The sequence below is a fragment of the Palaemon carinicauda genome, chromosome 25 (genome assembly GCF_036898095.1).
Source record: "Palaemon carinicauda isolate YSFRI2023 chromosome 25, ASM3689809v2, whole genome shotgun sequence".
Classification (NCBI taxonomy): Eukaryota; Metazoa; Arthropoda; class Malacostraca; order Decapoda; family Palaemonidae; genus Palaemon; species Palaemon carinicauda.
Window position 1 is genome coordinate 105,562,153 of NC_090749.1, and position 22,723 is coordinate 105,584,875.

At 49.9% G+C, this 22,723-nt stretch overlaps 1 protein-coding gene across 1 annotated transcript in view; it reads left to right on the top strand.

Annotated features, from left to right (window-relative positions):
• The window catches only part of Atg6 (Beclin-1-like Atg6), a 69,874-nt gene that overhangs the window by 12,517 nt on the left and 34,634 nt on the right, over positions 1 to 22,723 (top strand). Inside the window, exon 3 of the mRNA XM_068349020.1 lies at positions 9,051 to 9,208. Coding sequence (XP_068205121.1) covers positions 9,051 to 9,208 — 158 coding nt within the window. The remainder of the gene's footprint in view (positions 1 to 9,050; positions 9,209 to 22,723) is intronic.

Sequence of the window (22,723 nt, forward strand, 5' to 3'; positions counted from 1 at the left end):
CGCTCACCATCTCCTGCCGGATCTTCGCCTTCTGGAGAACTCGTCACCCGACGGGCAACGGTCCCTTCGGGCTAAGGGATTCTTCCCTTACGCGAGCAGGGCCAGCGCACAAGCGCTCTCCTGCTCGCCAGCGATCTCCTGCTCGCCAGCGATCTCCTGCTCGTCGACGATCTCCTGCTCGCCAAGACTCTCCTGCTCGCCGACGCTCACCTGCTCGTCGGCTCTCTCCTGAGGTTCGCCCCCCTCGCCAGCGCTCTCCTGCTCGTCAGCTCTCTTCCGAGCGTCAGCGCTCATTTGAGGACCATCGCCCTGCGGTCTCTGACCACCCTTTAGTTCCTGCTGAACTCCCTGCTCACCATCCACCTGGTCCTGTGGCTACGCAACATCGTGCTGCGCGTGTGTCAGAAACACATGTTCGCCAACGCGCCAGCGATCTTCCCGTTCCTGCTCGTGAACCTATCCTCTCACAGGACACGCGTCGACCTTCTGCTCGCCAGTGATCACCTTCACATGCTGCCCGCCATCGCACGAACCTGCATGATCGCCCGCTTACGCATGCTGCTCCTCATCGCAATACCCTGAACGATCGCCCTCCTGCGGATGCTGATCACCATCGCACCCTTTCTCGCGATCATTCACCTGCGCATGCTGCTCGCCATCGCACAACCCTGCACGATCGCCCGCTTACGCATGCTGCTCCTCATCGCAATACCCTGAACGATCGCCCTCCTGCGGATGCTGATCACCATCGCACCCTTTCTCGCGATCATTCACCTGCGCATGCTGCTCGCCATCGCACAACCCTGCACGATCGCCCGCTTACGCATGCTGCTCCTCATCGCACAACCCTGAACGATCGCCTTCCTGCGGATGCTGATCACCATCGCACCCTTTCACGCGATCATTCACCTGCGCATGCTGCTCGCCATCGCACAACCCTGAACGATCGCCCGCTTACGCATGCTGCTCCTCATCGCGCAACCCTGAACGACCGCCCTCTTGCGCGCAATCATTCACCTACACATGCTGCTCGCCATCGCTTACCATCACGTGGTCATTATCGCCAGCGATCTTCTTCACCTACGCGGCAGCACGATCCCTCGCCGTCGCGCCATCGCTTGCGTTCGTCGCCTCGGACACGTGTTCATTTACCTGCCCACCCTCACGCCCACTCGCCTGCGCGCCCGCGTGATCGCTCGCCTGCGCGCCCGCGCGATCGCTCGCCTACGCGCCCGCGCGACCGCTCGCCTGCGCACCCGCGCGACCGCTCGCCTGTGCGCCCGCGCGATCACCCGCGCAACCATTCGCCTTTGCGCGACCGTTCACCCTCGCGCGACCATAGTTCGCGGCGAATTCCACAGCCGGTGGTAGCAGCAGGGACGCGTGCTCCTAGACGGCACTCGGGATCACCTCCATCCAAGCACAGGTTGGTATTGCAGGACGAGGACAGGTCATTACAGCATTCTTCCCCACCTTCTTTTCAGGCAGGTACCGTCGTGTCCACTCCAAAGGATCGCCCGATCCCTTTCACCTTAGCGAGGATTTCGGACTCTGTGTCCTTTGAGCAGCAGACTTGGTTTGGTCCGCTGGCACGGGCGTTAGTGAGGGTTATGAAACCAGCACTCGCCGGCCAGGGTAACAAACCAGCGGCTGTCTCTCCTACGCTGAAGAGAAAGAGAGGAGTGGACTTCGTGGTGACTTCCCCCAGGGCGAAGTTGGTTCCCAAGAGGTCGGTCTCGAGGGTCCCCTCTCCTGCACGAGTACTCTCTCCTTCTCCCGTGGACGAGGCCTTTCCGTCCTCAGGTGAGTCCAGTGGACCGGTAGTCTTCCCCCCGGCACCAGGGGGGGAGACTTCGCTTCAGGCAGGAGAATCGTCTCGTGAGGAAGGGGCCCCTCGAACCTCGTTGTTGGGATCCTGTATCCCTCCAAGGAGGGAGCCCAAGGATTCCAAGACCATCCCTAAATCCTCTGCAAGGATTCGACAGGAACCCACGACTACCCAGGGGAATGTCCACGTATCACCCCAGGAAGAGATTCCTGGGGCAGGAGACTTAGCTGCCAGCCCGCAGGGAGGAGAACAGCAAGAGTCCGAACATGCCTTCTGGCAGGTCCTAAGCATGATAAGGCAACTTAACAGTCTTACGGATCCAGTCATCCCCCCCCGTGAAGGCAAAGACACAATTCTGGATGAAGTGTTCGACGTTCGGAAGGCCCCTAAGACCAGTGCAGCTCTGCCCTGGTCTCGGGGGCTGAAGAGTGCCAGAGCTAGGGCCAATGCTCAGCTCGCACTTCTTGCCTCCTCCAGTCGTTCCACTGCCGGGAACAAACTCATCCCTCCTCCTCGCCTTCAGCAGAGGAGGTATTTCGAGATCCTGGGTGAGCACAACCTCGCTCTTCCGCTCCATCACTCTGTGGAGGAGCTGGCGAAGGGAGTTCCCTTGGAGAAACTCTCTGCCCGGCAGGTGTCGTTCTCGGCGGCAGAGATCCTTAACCACGAGAAGGTCGCTAAGTGTGCCATGCAGGCCACTTCGTGGCTGGACTTCTGGTTAGGATCTCTGGGCATCCTATTGCGATCTGAGGACTTGTCCAAGGAGACCAATAGGAAGGCCCTAGAGACCTTCTTGCTCTCGGGCACCCGCTCCATCGAGTTCTTGGCGCACCAGGTTACCACCCTGTGGGCCAACTCGGTGTTGAAGCGTCGCGATGCTGTGTCCGAGAGATTCCATCCGAAGGTCCCCGCCGTAGATGTGTGTAGGCTCCGACATGCCTCCCTCCTGGGGGAGAGCCTGTTTGAGCCTCAAGACTTGGAGCGAACGGCTGAGAGGTGGAGGAAATCCAGCACGGACTCCCTCCTCCACAGGGCCCTTACAACTCGGCCCTATAAGCCTCCAGCCCCGCCACAACAGCAGCAACAGCCTCGTAAGGCTCCAAAACAGGCACCGGCAGCTAAGAAAGTGGTGTCTAAGCCCCAGCCCTTTCCAGCCAAGGTCAAGAGGGGTGGTAAGTACTCCAGGGGAGGCAAGACTTCTAGGGGTGGCGGCCGCGGCCGCAAGCCCTAGGGGTGGCAGTCCCCCTGCGTGTCCACCTGTGGGGGGATGCCTTCAGCGTTGCGTCCGCAGGTGGCAACATCTCGGGGCCGATGCTTGGACGATCTCAGTGATCGGCCAAGGTTATCGCGTCCCGTTCACGTCATCTCAACCTCCCCTGACAGCGAATCCAGTGTCGTTGAGCTCCTATGCCATGGGATCGGCAAAGGGGCTGGCCCTTCAGGCCGAAGTCAAGACCATGTTCGAGAAGGGTGCTCTCCAGGAGGTCGTGGACGGCTCTCCAGGCTTCTTCAGTCGACTCTTTCTTGTAAAGAAGGCTACTGGAGACTGGAGACCCGTCATCGATCTCTCGGCTCTGAACAGGTTTGTCAAACAAACCCGGTTCAGCATGGAGACAGCAGACACGGTCAGACTTGCGGTGAGACCACAAGACTTCATGTGTACACTGGATCTAAAGGATGCGTACTTCCAGATCCCAATCCATCCGTCTTCCAGGAAGTACCTGAGATTCTGCCTAGACAACAAGATCTACCAGTTCAAGGTGCTGTGTTTCGGTCTCTCCACAGCTCCTCAGGTGTTCACCAGAGTGTTCACCCTGATTTCGACTTGGGCGCACAGGAACGGCATTCGTCTCCTTCGTTACCTAGACGATTGGCTGATCCTAGCAGACTCGGAGTCGACCCTTCTTCGACACCGAGACAGGCTTCTAGATCTTTGCCAGGATCTGGGGATCGTGGTAAACCTCGAGAAGTCCTCTCTGCAGCCGTCCCAACGACTGGTTTATCTAGGCATGCTAATAGACACCAATCTCCACAAAGCCTTTCCATCAGACGACCGGATAGCAAGGCTGAGGAGGGTGGCGGAACCTTTCCTCAGGCGAAAAGAACTCCCCGCCCAATCGTGGTTGCGTCTCTTGGGCCACCTATCCTCCCTGGCCCGTCTGGTTCCAAACAGCCGCCTCAGGATGAGATCCCTTCAATGGCGGCTCAAGTCCCGGTGGAATCAAGGATCCGATTCCCCGGACACTCTGATCCCAATGGGGTCTCTGGAACAGACGGACTTGCGGTGGTGGCTGGCCGACGAGAACCTGCGAAAGGGAGTGAGTCTTCTCGTCCTTCCCCCGGAATTGACTCTGTTTTCGGACGCGTCAAAAGAAGGGTGGGGGGCGCACGTTCTGAACCAGAGGGCCTCAGGCCTTTGGTCAGAATCAGAAAAGTGCCTACACATCAACCTGCTAGAATTGAAGGCCGTCTTTCTGGCCCTTCAACAGTTCCAACGGTTCCTGGCGGGTCACTCCGTGGTGGTGATGAGCGACAACACCACGGTAGTGGCTTATATCAACAAGCAGGGAGGCACTTTTTCGCAACAGCTATCCCATCTTGCAGTAGAGACTCTGAGGTGGACCGAAACCCACTCAATAACACTATCAGCTCGCTTCATTCCTGGCAAGAGGAATGTGCTCGCCGACAGTCTGAGCAGGGCTTCGCAGATAGTGAGTACCGAGTGGTCTTTGGATCCTCAGATAGCCAACAAAGTCCTGACTTTGTGGGGTTCCCCGACGGTGGACTTGTTCGCGACAGCCTTGAACTTCAAGCTGCCCCTGTACTGCTCACCAGTCCCGGACCCCAAGGCACTCTGGCAAGATGCTTTCCAGCAACGGTGGGACAACATCGACGTGTACGCCTTCCCACCATTCTGTCTGATGAGAAGGGTGCTCAACAGGACCAGACTATCGGTCAACTGTTCCATGACTCTAGTAGCTCCGCTATGGCATCACGCGGAATGGTTTCCGGACCTTCTGCAACTCCTGACGGAACTCCCAAGGGAGCTTCCTCCACGACACGAGCTTCTCAGACAACCCCACTCCGGTGTCCCTCACAGGGCCGTAGCCTCGCTTCGGCTTCACGCCTGGAGACTATCCAGCGTCTCCTCGCGGAGAGAGGCTTTTCGCAACAGGTTGCGGAGAGAATGTCTCGGCACCTGCGAAGGTCCTCTGAGGGAGTCTACCAAGCGAAGTGGAGAGTCTTTTGTGGTTGGTGTCGTGGAAGGGGTATCTCTCCACTCGATGCCACTATTCCAGCAATAGCGGACTTCCTTGTGTATCTGCGAGAAGAAATGCGCCTTTCTGTCTCGGCAGTGAAAGGCTATCGCTCAGCCTTAAGCTTGGCCTTCAGATTGAAGGGCGTGGATATTTCTTCATCGCTAGAACTCTCTTTACTCATACGTAGCTATGAGCTTACCTGCCCCCAGTCGGAAGTGAGACCCCCTCCTTGGAACGTGGTTCGAGTTCTCAGGTCTCTCAAGAGACCTCCCTTCGAGCCATTACGCCAGGCCTCCGATCGCCACCTGTCTTGGAAGACGGCTTTCCTACTCGCCTTGGCCTCGGCCAAGCGAGTTAGTGAACTTCATGGTCTCTCGTACGACATCGCCCATTCAAGGGGATGGGGGGAGGTAACGTTCAGGTTCGTCCCTGAGTTTGTGGCCAAGACTCAGAATCCTGGAGTGCCGGATCCTCGGTTCGACTCTTTCAGGATCGCGAGTCTCCGTTCTGTAACAAACGACCCAGACCAGCTGCTACTATGCCCAGTGAGGTGTCTGAGGTACTACTTGAAGAGAACGGCTGCAGTCCGTCCTCATGTGCGAGCTTTGTTTGTGAGCACAGGCAGGACAAAGAGGAGGGTCACAAGGAACACCATCTCTGCTTGGATTCGAAGGGTTATCCACCATGCCCTGAATCCTGACCCTCCTCCGTCACGTTGCCCTCGGGCCCACGATGTCAGGGGTATTGCTACATCCCTGGCCTTCAAGAGAAACTTCTCTGTGACGCAGGTACTTCAAGCGGGGGTCTGGAAGCGTCAAACGACCTTCACAGCCCACTACCTGCAAGACGTGACCCACAGGAGCCTCGATACGTTCTCTATCGGCCCTGTGGTGGCTGCACAACAGCTGGTCTAACCTCAGGCTCCTTTTTGGACAAGTAGCAGTAGGTTGAGGGCGTTGTTACCCGGTCTTAGTCTGTGTGAATGAAAGAGTATGTCTGACCCTTACTTCTTTCTTCATTCTCCCCTCTCTTGGGGAAGCAGCATCCTGGTCCTCGCATAGCTGACCTCGACCTCTGCAGGTAACCCATGCTTCTTTGTGCTCCTAGTATTAAGCTTAATACTGTTGCGTCTCCCATACCCTGACGAGGTGGTATGGGGAACGTCCTATCCTAGAATTCCTATCTGAAGGTCTCAAGGTCAACTTCATAGGACGAGTCACACTCTCCTCCTCACACTACTTATGTAGGCCACTCGTTCCTAGCGATGCTAGGAACCTGTGAGGTACAGGGGCTCCCTCTCTCTAGTGCTGCTCACTAAGGGATCGAGCCCCCGGGCAAGCCGAAGTCAGTAAGGCTGGGGACTTTCCACCCTTCCTAAGGGGTAAGTCACCCTTTGTAAATAGCGTGGTTTGTATTTCGGTTACGGAACAAATGACAAATTCGAAGATAATTTGTATTTTTCCTAACCATACAAACCTTAGCTATTTACACATATGTGCCCGCCATCCCTGACCCCCAAGTCAAGTCCTACCTCTAAGTGAAGTGAAGCAAGTCACCGGTGTGTGGAGGGGGGAGGGGTAGCAAGCTACCCTTCCCCACCCCCCGCTAACTAGCGCGGGGGTAATTAACCCTCGTTAAAAACTATTGGCTCGTCATTTCAGCTGCGCTAAAAGTAAACCCTTTGTAAATAGCTAAGGTTTGTATGGTTAGGAAAAATACAAATTATCTTCGAATTTGTCATTTATCCCTTCTGTTTCCTTTACATTCTTAATTGGTGTCTTGAAAAGGCACCGACTAACATGTAGGTTCCGGATTGCAGAACTAAATTTTTATAGATATCAAATCGAGGGTTGAAATATGCACGTAATACAATCCCAAATGGGTTAGATATCCCATAGCCTACTGGTGGTCTTAGCTACATCGCATTGTCAACTGGTAGGAGGAGACAGTCATCCTCTTATAGAGGGAATTCTGTTCATTGAAGGTAGATATCGAAGACTGTATAGACACATTATCGCGTCTGTGACCTTGCCAGTCGACGTCTATTTGTGCGAGGTCTCGTAGTCGTGAGTTCCTCTTGTCCCGTTAAATACCTCCACCAACGAAGTTGGAAGGAGGTTAAGTTCTACTCCCTGTTTGCGTGTTTGTGTGTGAACAGCTTCCCGGCCACAATTTTAATCTTAGAGTAATGAAACTTTTAGGGATTAACTGTTATGTTAAAAACTTGAAATGATGAAATTTCGGAAGGTCGAGGTCACTGTCGAGCAAAATGTCCAGTTCACATAATCAGCCATAAGTTTGGACATCGTTGTCACCGAGACCTCAAACTTGGTTCACATTTGAGTGTTTGAAAATCCACGCCAATTAATACATGTTAAGGTCAAAGGTCAAGGGCGAGCAAGAGGTTTAGAAATAAACTGCTGTGGTGTAGGTCTGCACTCTACTGAGTACCCCTCCAGCTTTTATTGAGTTTTCCATACTTTACATTGTTAGGGAGTTCCTTGTGCCTTGAGTGAGAAGCAGTAATGGTTAGCAGTCTTGGTGATACTGAAATGAGATGCCCAGTGATGACTTGGGCTGATTGAGGGGGCCACCTGACGGCCGCATGACCCATAATCATAATTCAGATTCAATATTTGATATAGGTACATGATTATTGTTATTCATTATTGTTATTTGCTAAGCTACAACCCTAGTTGGAAAAGCAAGATGCTATAAGTCCAGGGGCTCCAACAGGGACAATAGCCCAGTGAGGAAAGGAAGCAGGGGAAAATATAAGATTTTAAGAACAGTAACAACATTAAAGTAAATATTTCTTATATAAACTATAAAAACTTGAAAAAACTAGATAAAGAGAAATAAGATAGAATAGTGTGCCTGAGTGTACCCTCAAGCAAGAGAACTTTAATCCAAGACAGTGGAAGACTATGTACAGAGGCTATGGCACTACCCAAGACTAGAGAACAATGGTTTGATTTTGGAGTGTCTTTCTCCTAGAAGAGCTGCTTACCATAGCTGAAGAGTCTCTTCTACCCTTACCAAGAGGAAAGAAGCCACTGAACAATTACAGTACAGTAGTTAACCCCTTGGTTGAAGAAGAATTGTTTTGTAATCTCTGCGTTGTCAGATGTATGAGGACAGAGAAGAATCTGTAAAGATTAGGCCAGACTATTCGGTGTATATGTAGGCAAAGGGAAAATGAACCGTAACCAGAGAGAAGGATCCAATGTAGTACTGTGTGGCTAGTAAAAGGACTCCATAACTCTCTAGCGGTAGTATCTCAAGGGGTGGCTGGTGCCCTGGCCAACCTACTACCACTTGCGGATATTTTTACTGTAGTAATGCCTCCTCGATGAAGCCTGGAGTGCATTTAAGGTTATAGTTAGAAATATTTCCAAATATAAAATTAGCTATTTTTTCCTGGTTGGAGTCCATATAGGGCTTATAGCAACTTGCTCTTCCAACTTGGATTGTAGCTTAGTTTGTAATAATAATGAAAATAATATGCATAACACAGTGCAGTAAGTCCCTTACAACATAATTTAAATGTGTTCCAAGAGTTGGTTTTGAAGTAGAAAAATTCTTGAGTCTTAAGTAAGTTCGACAACCAATTCATATCATAAACACCCTATTATTATTATTATTATTATTATTATTATTATTATTATTATTATTATTATTAGCTAAGCTACAACTCTAGCTGGAAAACCAGGATGCTATAAGCCCAGGAGCTCCAATAGGGAAAACATCCCAGTGAGGAAATGAATTAAGAAAACAGATAGAATAGTGTACCCGAGTGTACCTTCAACCAAGAGAACTCTAACCCGAGGCTGGTGTATCGAGAATCCTTAGTTATTTCTACATAATATAATACTTCTAAAACAAGTTGATTGATTTCTATTATGTTTTATATGTTTCTAAAATCAAAGGAACTGATCTTAATCTATTCTTGCTCCTTCCAGTACCGATATACCAGGGCATCGATGCCGACTTCGATCCGTCCGACGACTCCCTAGACAAGTTGGTCCCTCCGCTCCGCCTGACAGATTCCGGCCACCACACCCACGGGTTCACCCTGGTCGGCGAATCGTACGACACCGAGAAAACGCAGCCCTTGAAGGTACGACCCTAAATTGTCTGTCTGAGCTGTTGTGTGTCGATTTAGTGTTGGTTTCGATGATGCTCTTTTGTTGTCCTTCAATTTATCTTTGTTTCGTAACCAAAATACAAACCACACTATTTAATATGGGTATTACTTTCGGCGTAGCTGAAATGACGAGCCATTAAAATTTTAATGAGGGTTTACTACCCCGGGGTAGGGAGGGGTAGCTTGCTACCCCTCCCCCCCTCACACACCTGTGATTAGCTCACTTTGCTTTTGGCTCGGGTGATGATCATACGTGTCTGCTCCCACCCTCGCTTATGACAGCCTTTGATATTTGTTTTTTGCTTTTTCTTTGCAGTGTGTTTGGAAGTTGGCCTCTACCATGTGGAAGTGTTCCGGCTTGCCTGACCGCCCTTGCGGAACGTTTATGTCGGCGGTGGACACAGACCCTCACACCTTATGTCCTTATTGCAGGGGCCAACGGTGTGAAAGAAATAAAGTATGCGGTGAGTGTAGGGAGTGGTCTACCTCCCAGTGGGAGAGGTTTTCCCAGTGCTGGAAGAAGTCCAAACGGGATATTTCTCCTCCAGGGTTTCTTTGAAGAGAGAAAATCCCAAGGACTCTTCTTCCGTAGCCCGAAGCTCCCACTCGATCGGTCTTTCCCGAGGGACCGTCGAGTGGTAGTGTAGGCCGTTCTTACGTTCACCAACCTCAGGGTTCGGGAGAGGGAGTTGCCTCCCATAGCAAGGCAGCTACTCCTCCTCCCCCGGGGGAGGATATTTCTGATAATGTGTCTAACAATGATTTATTGCAGCTTTGGGCTTCCTTCGGGCTTCAGGGTTCGCCCTCTAAGGAAGCCCTGTTTGACATCAGGTTGGGGGCTGCTGTCAAACAGTCGCCGGCGGTAGCAGAGGTTGATCCTCTGTCTATCGTCAACGTTGTTGTGGCAGGGGCTTCAGACGAATTAGGTCAAACCCCTGCTATGGTTCCCGATACAGCTGAAGGCTTAGTTCCCCCCTCCGAACATCCTTCGAGGGAGGAGCTAAGTCCAACGGTCTCTCCTGCAGGTGCTTTTCCCCCTCGGGGGAGTTCACTGACAGTGACTCCTCTTCGGATGACTGTCGATGGTCTGCCTGCTGCCCCCAGAGGACGTATCAGATGGAAAGCTCGCCTTCCTCTTCGCCGTAGAGGACTTCCTTCTCCCCACAAGGGAGTTAGGAGGCACTTCTTCGGTTCTTCGTCTTCGCAGTCCCCCGCAGAGGATCCTCCTCGCCGTGCACCGACCGTTGCAGCTGTATCCCTGGACCTCTCTGCAGATTGTTCACGATCTCCGTCGCCTGCCAGACCTCCTGACCTTCTATCTCCGTTCCTGGCTGCTGACGCGCTGTGGGCACCCACGCACCCCGTTATCTAACGGGCATCGGTCCCTTCGGGGCAAATGGGGCTTTCTCACATTGTGAGTAAGTCCCTTAAGCGCCAGGTATCCCCTGCACGCCCACGCGCTATGGCGTGCAAGCGCTCTCCTGCTGTTCCTGAGACTGCTCTTCAGAAACCGCCTGCTCCAGGGACAATGCGCCAGCGCTCTCCTGCACGCCAGCGATCTCCTGTACGCCAGCGCACATCTGCGCCCTCTCATCCTGATGCGCGCCACGCGCGCCCACGATCTCCTGCTCGCCAGCGCTTTTCACCTACGCGCCAGCGTTTGCCTGCGCGCCAACGTGCGCCTGCACGCCCACGATCTTCGGAACTGGGTGCAGAAGGGAAGAATCTTTCTTCTCCTTCCCGTCAGCGATCTCCTACGCGCCTTCGGACCTCGCCTGCTCGTCAGCCCTCGCCCACGCGCCATCGCGCGCAGTCTCCATCACGCGCACCTGTCACAGCTCCTGCGGTGTACCCTCCTGCTCGCCCACGCGCTAGGGGTATTTCCCCTGCGCGTGTGCGCACTCCTTCTAGAGCTCAGGGAGTTCCTGCGCCCACGCGCGCGTAAGCGCTTGCACACCCTTCGATGCCTCCTCTGCTGTCGCCAGGTCACGCACCCGCACGCGACCGATCACCTGCGCGCCATCGCTCGCCAGCGCGTCAATGTGCCCACTTGCCCACGCGTCGCAGATCGCCTGCGCGCCCACGCTCCCCCTCGCCTGTGCGCGGTCGCTCGCCTGCGCGCCATCGCTCTCCTGCACGGCAGTGCTCGCCCGCGCTCCCTCGCCATCATCTCCGCGCGTGCGCGAACCAGGGAAAATCCCATCACGCGATCCCCAGCGTGATTCCCATCGGGATTCACAGCGCGAATCTACAGGAACAAGAGTCTCCAGGTCGTCATCTTCACGTGTCCCCCCCCCCCCAGATCAGCGCTTCCGCAGGAGGAGGGAAATATTCCGGATAGATCCAGGAACCAACCTCCTTCTTCCCTTTCTTTTCAGGCAGGCCCAGTTGTTTCTACTACGAAGGATCGCCCGATCCCCTTCCCTTCAGAGGGAGTCTCTGACAGCACAGCTGTCAGTAAGCAGCCATGGTTCGGGCCCCTTGTCAGAGCTGTCATGTAGGCTTTCAAACCTGCCCTCTCTGCGTTGGGCCTCAAATCAATGGCAGCTCCGACCCCACTGAAGAGGAAGAGAGGAGTAGAAGTCGTGGTAACTTCTTCCAGGGCCAAGCTGGCTCCTCGCAGGTCCTTGAGGGAGGCTCTTTTCCCCCCTCAGACTTTCTCTCCCTCTCCTGTGGACGAGGATTTTCCGACCTCAGGGGAGTCGACTGAGGTGAGACGTTCTCCCATCGCACCAATGGGAGACACCCCACCTCGTGCAGGAGAATCGTCCCGGGTTAGGGCGGAGAAGAGCCCACAGACGTCGTTGTTGGAGTCCTGTATTCCTCCCAGGAGGGAGCCTAAGGACTCTAAAACCATCCCCAAGTCTTCCTCAAGGATTCGACCCGAGCCAACAAGACCCGCGGAGAATGTCCACGTGTCCCCCCAAGAAGAGCCTTTGGGGACGGGAGACTTTGCTGCCAGTTCTCCAGGAGGGGAGCCACAGGAGTCAGAGCATGCCTTTTGGCAGGTTCTGACCCTGATGAGGCATCTCAACGGGTTCCCGGACCCCGAGATTCCTCCTCGAGAGGGCAAGGACACGGTCCTGGACCGAGTCTTTGGCACTCAGAAACCCGCTAAGGCCAGTGCGGCTTTGCCCTGGTCCCAAGGGGTGAAGAGTGCCAGGGATAAGGTTGAGGGCCAGCTCTCCGAACTCGCCTCCTCCAGCCGTTCCACTGCTGGCAACAAGCTCCTCCCTCCTCCTCGTATCCACCAGAGGAGGTACTTTGAGATCATGGAGGAGTCTTGCCTAGCTCTCCCCTTGCATCATTCGGTGGAAGAGCTCACCAAGGGAGTCCCTCTAGAGAGGCTCTCTGGCCGGCAAGTGTCTTTCTCGGCGACAGAGATCCTAAGTCAGGAGAAGGTTGCGAAGTGTGCCATGCAGGCTACTTCATAGCTGGACGTCTGGCTGGGGTCTCTTGGCATCCTGTTGCGATCCGAGGACCTGTCTAAGGAGAGCACCAGGAAGGCCCTGGAGACCTTCCTCCTTTCGGGCACCCGCACCATTGAGTTTCTGGCCCACCAAGTTTCGAACTTGTGGGCCAATTGCATCCTGAAACGACATGATGCGGTGGCAGAGAGGTTCCACACGAAGGTCCCAGCCGTCGAGGTCAGCAGGCTCAGACATTCTTCCCTTTTGGGGAAGAATCTGTTTGAGCCTAAAGATGTGGAACAGGCAGCTGAGAGGTGGAGGAAGTCCAATCAGGACTCTCTCCTACATAGGGCTCTTACATCAAAGCTCTATAAACCTCCAGCACCTCAACAACCTCGCCCGTCCAAGACGACGAAACCGGCAGTGGCAGCAAAGGAAACGGTGTCGAAGCCCTTTCCTGTCAAAGACAAGAAAGGCAAAAAGTCCTCCAGGGGAGGGAAAAATCCTAGAGGATGCCTACAAAGTTGCGCAATCAGGTGGCAGCAACTCGGGACCGATTCCTGGACGATTTCCGTAATCAGTCAGGGATATCGCGTCCCGTTCACAACATCTCTACCTCCCCTGACAGCGGATCCAGTGTCGTTGAGCTCCTTTGCCATGGGATCGGCAAGGGGCCAAGCCCTACGGGCAGAAGTCGAGACCATGTTAAAGAAGGACGCTCTCCAGGAGGTCGTCGACTGTTCCCCAGGCTTCTTCAGTCGACTCTTTCTTGTAAAGAAGGCGTCTGGAGGCTGGAGACCAGTCATCGACCTCTCAGCTCTGAACAGGTTTGTCAAAACCCCGTTCAGCATGGAGACGGCAGACAAGGTCAGACTTGCAGTGAGACCACAAGACTTCATGTGTACACTGGACCTGAAGGACGCGTACTTCCAGATCCCAGTCCATCCGTCTTCAAGGAAGTGCTTAAGATTCAGCCTAGACAACAAGATTTACCAGTTCAAGGTGCTGTGTTTCGGTCTCTCCACAGCACCTCTGGTATTTACCAGAGTGTTCACCCTGATTTCTTCGTGGGCACAGGATCAGCATCCGTCTCCTCCGTTATCTGGACGACTGGCTGATCCTGGCAGACTCGGAGTCGACCCTTCTTCGACACCGAGACAAGCTTCTGGGACTTTGCCAAGATCTAGGGATCATGGTAAATCTCGAGAAGTCTTCTCTGCTTCCAACTCAGCGACTGGTATATCTAGGCATGATATTGGACACCAATCTCCACAAAGCCTTCCCATCAGACGACAGGATAGCAAGGCTGAGGAGGGTCGCAGATCCTTTCCTCAGACGAGAAGAACTCCCAGCCCAATCGTGGTTACGTCTCCTCAGTCACTTTTCTTCCCTGGCCCATCCAGTTCAAAACGGGCGTCTCAGGATGAGATCCCTGCAATGGCGACTTAAGTCTCGGTGGAATCAAGGACACGATTTCCCGGACGTCATGGTCCCTATGGGTCTTGCAGAACGGACGGACCTTCAGTGGTGGGTGACAGACAAGAACCTACGAAAGGGAGTGGATCTTCTCGTCCTCCCCCCGGATTTGATGCTGTTTTCGGACGTCTCAAAGAAAGGGGGGGGCCCATGTTCTGAACCACAGGACCTCAGGCCTCTGGTCAGAATCAGAAAAGTGCCTCCACATAAATCTGCTAGAAATGAAGGCCGTATTCCTGGCACTTCAACAGTTCCAACAGTACCTGGCGGGTCACTCCGTGGTGGTGATGAGCGACAACACCACGGTAGTGGCTTACATCGACAAGCAGGGAGGTACCTGTTCAGAGCAGCTATCCCATCTGGCAGTAGAGATACCGAGATGGACCGAAGTCCGCTCGATTCCACTATCAGTCCTTTTATTCCAGGCAAGAGGAATGTGCTCGCCGACAGTCTGAGCAGGGCATCCCAGATAGTGAGTACCGAGTGGTCTTTGGATCGTCTAGTAGCCAACAAAGTCCTGACTTTGTGGGGTTCCCCGATGGTGGATCTGTTCGCGACAGCTTTGAACTTCAAGCTTCCGTTGTACTGCTCCCCAGTCCCGGACTCCAAAGGCTCTCTGGCAAGATGCTTTCCAACAACGGTGGGACAATATCGACGTACAGTATACGCCTTTCCCCCGTTCTGTCTGATGAGGAGGGTACTCAACAAGACCAGAATATCGGTCAACCTTTCAATGACCTTGATAGCTCTGCTATGGCATCACGCAAAGTGGTTTCCGGACCTTCTGCAGCTCCTGACGGAACTCCCGAGAGAACTTCCTCCACGACACGAGCTACTCAAACAACCACACGCCAACATCTTTCACAAAGCCGTAGCTTCGCTGCGGCTTCACGCCTGGAGACTATCCAGCATCTCCTCACAGAGAGAGGCTTTTTGCAACAATTTGCTGAAAGGATGTCTCGACACCTGCGAAAGTCATCCGCAGAGGTCTACCAGGCGAAGTGGAGAGTTTTCTGTGGTTGGTGTCGTGGAAGGGGTATCTCTCCACTCGATGCCACTATTCCAGCAATAGCGGAGTTTCTTGTGTTTTTGCGGAAAGAAATGCGCCTTTCGGTCTTGGCAGTGAAAGGCTATCGCTCAGCCTTAAGTCTTGCCTTCAGGCTCAAAGGAATGGACATTTCCTCTTCGCTGGAACTTTCTTTACTCATACAAAGCTATGAACTTACCTGCCCTCAGTTGGAAGTGAGACCTCCTTCATGGAAAGTGGTTCGAGTTCTCGGGTCTCTTAAGAGACCCCCCTTCGAACCATTACGCCAGGCCTCTGATCGCCACCCGACTTGGAAAACGGTGTTCCTACTTGCTTTGGCCTCGGCCAAGCGAGTTGGCAAACTTCATGGCCTCCCGTATGACCACGCCCATTCAAGGGGAGGGGGGAGGTAACGTTCAGATTTGTCCCTGAGTTTGTTGCTAAGACTCAAAATCCAGGAGTGCCGGACCCTCGGTTCGACTCTTTCCGGATTTCGAGTCTTCGTTCTGTTACAGATGACCCAGACCTTCTCCTACTGTGCCCAGTGAGGAGTCTGAGGTTCTATCTTAAGAGAACAGCTGCAATTCGTCCTCGGGTGCAGGGAATGGTTGTGAGCACCGGAAGGATGAAGAGGAGGGTCACTAAGAATACCATCTCAGCGTGGATTCCCAGGGTTGTCCATCATTCCCTGAATCCCGACCCTCCTCCATTACGTCGCCCTAGAGCACAAGATATCAGGGGCATCGCTCCGTCCCTGGCCTTCAAGAACTACTCAGTGACGCAGGTTTTACAAGCAGGGGTTTGGAAGCATCAGACGACCTTCACAGCCCACTACCTGCAAGACGTGACCTACAGGAGGCTCGATACGTTTTCTATCGGCCCTGTGGTGGCTGCACAACAGCTGGTTTAAACCTCAAATATGAAAGTAGCAGAGGGTTGAGGGCATTGTTACCCGGTTTTAGTCCGCACGAATGAAAAGGTATGCCTGGCCCTTATTCTTTTCTTCATTCTCCCCTCTCTTGGGGAAAGCAGCATCCTGGGTTCTGGAGAGGGAGGTCTCAACCTTCCGGACTCACCAGTGGTAGCTTATACACCCCCCCTGGAACCCCCCCAAGCGGCGGCGCGAGCCCTAAACCACGCCCCCCTGGGCGGAGTTACCAGAGACGAGCGGGTTGACTCGGCAATGGAAGTCACATTTCTGAAGTTGACTTCGGCACAGAACGTTCTCCTCTTTTTCCCTCCCGCTGCTCCCAACATTTGCTGATTTTCATTATCCTGCACTCAGCAACCAGAGTAATATCTCAGCCCACGGCTTAATTATGTCTAGGCAAATTCTTACCTCCGCGGAGGTGCATCGGCTTAGCGAAGACTCCAGCGGAGAGGAGAACGTAATCAGTAACGAAAAACGCACACAATCGACTGCAGATAGTGATATGCCTTCTAATTCTGATATCGTAAATATGTTACTACAACAGAATCAAACTCTTATGCAAATCATCCAGAAAAGGTAAGGTTTTAAATTCTGTTTACAACGAAAACGTCATATGGAAAGCAGCTGATTTAGACTAATGACGTCACAAATGCAAATGGCGGCCCCCATACGTAAGCTTGTTATGATTTGAATGCTTAGAGCAGGCACTTCCGAACATAGCGTAAGTAGCTTAAGCAAAGCATGTGCATGATTACTACACGATTAATCGGTATAAACAAACTAAATACTCCAATTTTTATATATTACAAAATTATAATTAAGCACACAAAACAAATTGCTTGCCTGACACATTAAAAGCACGCGCTTAATAGGCAGTAGGCTAGACCACAGGTAAGTTCGAGCTTACATTTCTCGCTTTAAACCTATCGACACTAGCCTAGGCCCTGGGGGGCTATCTGATAAGGGTTACATATGAGGCAGGTCTAGTTTATTAATAATAACAGATTTAAACTTATCATTCACTTAAATATGGCACTGAATTAACCTAAGAGGGCTATTTGAGTCGTGAACCCCATTGCCTGACTTCAGCCTTCTAGGTCCGCTGCTGTCCATATTTACTATACCTGTTGAACAAAATTTCAATTATTCTATGGTAAATAAATCACTGATATTAAACATTCATCTCGGCAGAAGTGGTTCACCTGCTAAGAAGAATGAGGCTCCCCCTCCTACTAAGCGCTCAAGACAATCACCTGAATTACCTGAAAGTGCAAATTTAGACCTCTTTTCCTTTTATAATAATGGAGACGAAAGTGATTACGAAGATTTCAACCTTCTTACATTCAATAAACCCATTCCTTCATATATTTCCACCAATTTCAAAGCTGAACCATCTTTTCATAGAGAAGGGAAAATTCAATTGAATAATTCACTAGTAGCATTAACTTTCAGTGAAGGCCATAGTGATAACCGGGATAAATTCTTTGTTAGTAGTCAAAATAAGGAGTTCTCAGACTTTTTTAAATTAATTAATACTCCAAAGTTGAATTTCTGGCCTGAAGGTAAGGTATTTGATGACAGTTATAAGAGAAAATTTTTTTATGACATTGAAAATATTAAAATGAGTATTTCTGCCTTTCAAGGGCATGCAGCACTGGCACACATTGTATACCCCTCCAAAGTAAATGACATTGATTTTTTGTCCAAAATTATTATTGGTCCCCTAAGGAGGAGCATAGACCTCATACAAAATTTGATAAGAAATTTCAGAAGCAGAGCACTTCCTAGATACCTCAAGGAAGAAGTAAGAGATCTTATAATCAAAGCAGACATTAAAGAAGTTTGGAATTTAACTGAAGACCAAAAATCAGCCATTGCTGCCTGCTTTCACAAAGGTCCCCTCCTCAGAGGAGGGGCAGCAAACTTCAGGGGTAGGAAATTCAACTTCGGGGGCAGATTTCAGGGAAGAAGGTTCAGTTTCCTCAAAGGTAACCCTAACTTTAGATTCAAGTCTCAGCCACTTAGAAGAGGTAATAGGCGAGGTGGGTACAGGGGGGGGAGGTCACAAAATGGACAAGCTAATAGTTCAGGAGCCAGAGAAAAGAAAGACCCTAGAAATTGAGCCATGCTCCGCACCAGTTCAAAGAGAAATTTTTTCAGCACCAGTATTCTATGCACCAGTTGATAACGATGTTTACTCTGCACCAGTTAATAATGAGCTTTGCTCAGCACCAGTTAATGAGCTTTGCTCAGCACCAGTTAATTACGAGCTTTGCTCAGCACCAGTGGTTAATGAGCTTTGCTCAGCACCAGATAATAACGAGCTTTGCTCCGCACCAGACCATCATGACATTGGGCCAAATGCTATAAATCAAGATAGAAGTAAAGAGACCTCGCCTTTGGCCTCAAAACCAATGAATAACTCCTCCCAGAGCCCCCCAGAGAATAGGATAGGTAAGTCATTATTGATGAATATTGATAGTTGGAGAAAGCTTCCTAATGCCTCTTTTGCTTGTAAAATTATCAATGAAGGGGTGAGAATTCCGTTTAATAATAAACTTAAAGCCCAGAGGTCATTAAAAAGAACAGGTAAAGATAGATTTTATTCAATTAACAAGCGTAAAATATTGGAAAGTGAATGTGACAGACTGCTAAAACTAGGTGTCATAGAGCAGATCCCCAGAACTTCCTTTTACTACTCCAACCACATATTTTATAAATTCAAACCAGATGGAACAGTACGACTAATCTTTGACATGAAGGTGCTCAACACCATGATTAAAAAACCTTCTTTTACCATGCTCAAGGCCAATACTATATTTCCCTATCTACATCTAAACTCTTGGGCCTGCAAACTAGATTTAAAAGATGCTTATTGGCACATTCCATTACATGCAAGTAGCCAGAAATTTCTAACCTTCAAACTAGGTAAAAGGAAGTTCAAATGGACTGTGATACCCTTTGGACTAAAGACAGCACCTTATATTTTTTCAAAAATAATGTACAGTGATCAAGTATATTAGAACCTCATATAACATCTTAATATTCAACTATCTTGATGACATTCTCATATTAGCAAAAGATTATGTAAAATGTAAAAATCACATTCAGCTAGTCATTAAGATCTTGTCAGACTTAGGATGGAATATCTCACTTAAAAAATCTACAATTGAACCGACTCAAAGAATTGAATTTTTAGGAGTGCATTACAATATGATTAAGAAAACTATGAATCCCAGTGGGAAAAACATAGAGAAGTGTGTCGAATTGGCCAAAGCTTTCTCCAACTCTGTTAAATCCGACCTGCATTCCTATCAAATGTTAATCGGAGCTTTAAATTTTAGTGCATCCTATACAAGCTTGGGAAGATTCCATCTTAAATATCTCCACAGGTACCACAGTTATTTTAATTCAGGGTACAAAATCATTCCCCACACCTTCAAAAAATACCTAAAGCCATGGGAACAGAGACAAATGTACAGAGAGATTAACATTCCAAAACCACAGATAGATGCAGAACTTTTCACTGACGCTTCCAACCAGGGTTGGGGAGGTGCATTAGTAATAGCGGGTAATATGCTCTCAATAAATGGAACTTGGACAAATGAAGAATCCTCCCTTCACATCAATGTAAGAGAGTTATTAGCTTGCTTCTATTCTTTGGAACACTTCATCACAAGGTTATACAACAAGGTAGTCTTAATACATGTTGATTCAAAGGTTACTAATTGTTGGATAAAGAAACAGGGTAGTATCAGAAACAAGTTAGCCCATGAACTAGTCAGGAAAATACTTAGTACCATGAAGGATCACAACATACAGATAAATTCCAGATGGATCAGGGGAGTAAGTAACACCATCGCAGACTCACTTTCCAGGTACCTGGGTTCCATTCACACAGAAACTTCCCTCAGTGACAGTCTATTCTCCTTAATCTGCTCTGACTTCAATTTCACCCCAGAAATAGATCTGTTCTCAAATGGTTTCAATACTAAGTGCAAAAAGTTCTGTTCATCTCTTCCAAATCAAAAAGCCATCAGCAATAATGCACTTACGATTAGCTGGAAGGGATCAACACCCCTCTATGCCTTTCCACCAGGATTCTTACTACACAAAGTAGCTTTTAAAATCAATAAAGAATGCAATAATAATATGCTTTTCTGCACCATATCGCAGGGGACGGAACCATGGATTCCATTAGTGAAGTCAGTCGCGAAGCAGCACAAACGATATATTGTGAAGATCGAAGACTACCAGATAGTTCTCAAGGATTGTATCTCACCCTCAGCAAAGCTCCAATCAACTTTGATCGCCTTCAAAATTTAAAGGATCAGCTCCCTAACGTCTTTCCTCCTGAGGTTTGCTCCAAAATTGCTGTCAGCTTGAGGGACAGCTCCTTGCACAAGTATGAAAACCTATACAACATTTTCAAAAGTTTCATTCACAAGGAGTATGGAAGAGACAACAAATTTCCCCTGTTAGCAATTATTTTATTTTTCAATCACCTTATAGACAAGGGTCTGTCTTACAACACCCTGAAGAGCTACAGAGCAGCTTTAGGTCCTATCTTGTCAGGCTATTTCCCAGGTTACTGTCTTGCAGAGGACAAATATGTCAAAGCAATGATATCGGGAGTTAATAGAAGGAAACCTAGAAATTCTCACCAGTTCCCTGGCTGGGATCTAGACAAAGTAATTTCATTTCTCAACACCACGAAAGATAACTCTACCTTACTACTGACACAGAAAACCTTGTTCCTAGTAGCCTTAGCTTGCCCTTTAAGAGCTAATCAATTTAACAATCTCAGCATTTCCAGGAGCACCTTCACCCCAGAACACATTGTCTTACGGAACCACCCTTCCTTCATGGCCAAAAACCAAAAGAACAACTACACGCCAATAGAGATCAGCTTTAGGAAGCTTCCTAACAGACCAAAAATATGTCCAGTCAGACAATTGAACTTCTATTTGGAATACACCAACAAAGTCTGTATGGAAAGAAACATAGACAGGAAAGACCACATATGGCTAGATGAACACTTCAAGATAATGTCTCTACAAAAAATGAGACAACTTTTTAGGGAGTGCATTTTCAGAACCGACCCAAATGCAACTAAACAGTCAACGAATTTTCACTCTATAAGGGGGCAAGCTTCATCAAGACTGCTATACAATGGAGTATCGATACAAGAAATCATGTCCAGAATGAATTGGAGAAGCGACTCTGTCTTCAGCTCTTACTATGCTCTCCTCGGCTTACAGGGAGCTTTCGATGCTGTGGTCGCTGGACTTCATCTTCAAGCCCCCTGAAGCATCTGCCTAGCTACCACTGGTGAGTCCGGAAGGTTGAGACCTCCCTCTCCAGAACTGTAAGTTTACTTGTGAACGAAGGTTCTGGAGTGGGAGGTGAGACCTTCCGGACTCAAAGTCTGGGTCACCCTCCAACCCTTCCCCCGTGAGCCGAGGAGACCATGTACAGTACTTAGGAGGGAATATTCTAACAACTTCATAATTCAACAGAGTAGGCTATATACAAGAACACACACATACAATCACTATTATTCCACAGAAAACAAACTAACTGGAATCTTTCAATATTCATATCAACCAAGAGAGCACAAGAAGATTGAATTTACTAGTAAAAAGACCTTTATGTCCAACAATTTGCACCTTCACAGTAATTCCTTCATAACTTGCACTACCAAGGTAAGCTCAACCACTTCTGTGTTATTTTTTGTTCTATTACAACTTCAAAAATGTGACTTCCATTGCCGAGTCAACCCGCTCGTCTCTGGTAACTCCGCCCAGGGGGGCGTGGTTTAGGGCTCGCGCCGCCGCTTGGGGGGGTTCCAGGGGGGGTGTATAAGCTACCACTGGTGAGTCCGGAAGGTCTCACCTCCCACTCCAGAACCTTCGTTCACAAGTAAACTTACAGTTCTCTGCACAGCTGACCTCAAACCACTGCAGGTAAACCATGTTTCCTTGTGTTCCTAGTATTAATCTAATACTGTACTGTCACGTCCCCGTACCCTTACGAGGTGGTATTGGGAACGTCCTATCCTAGAATTCCATCTAAAGGACTTCAGGTCAACTTCCTAGGACGAGTCACACTTCATACCTTCACACACAAGCTTACGTAGGCCGCGGTCCTTGCAGAGCAAGGCACTTGCAAGGTGCAGGGACTCCTTATCTTTGAGTACTAACACACTCAGATACTGAGTCCCCGGGCAAAAAGCCAAAAGCCAGTAATGGCTGGGACTTACCACCCTACCTAAGGGTTGAGTCACCCATATTAAATAGCGTGGTTTGTATTTCAGTTACGGAACAAATGACAAATTCGTAGATAATTTGTATTTTTCCTAACTATACAAACCTTAGCTATTTAATCAAACTTGCCCGCCAGCCCTGTCCCCCGGGAAGTCCTACCTCTAAGCAAAGTGAGCTAATCACAGGTGTGTGAGGGGGGGAGGGGTAGCAAGTTACCCCTCCCTACCCCCTCGCTAACTAGCGAAGGGGTAGTAAACCCTCGTTAAAATTTTAATGGCTCGTCATTTCAGCTACGCCGAAAGTAATACCCATATTAAATAGCTAAGGTTTGTATGGTTAGGAAAAATACAAATTATCTACGAATTTGTCATATTCGTA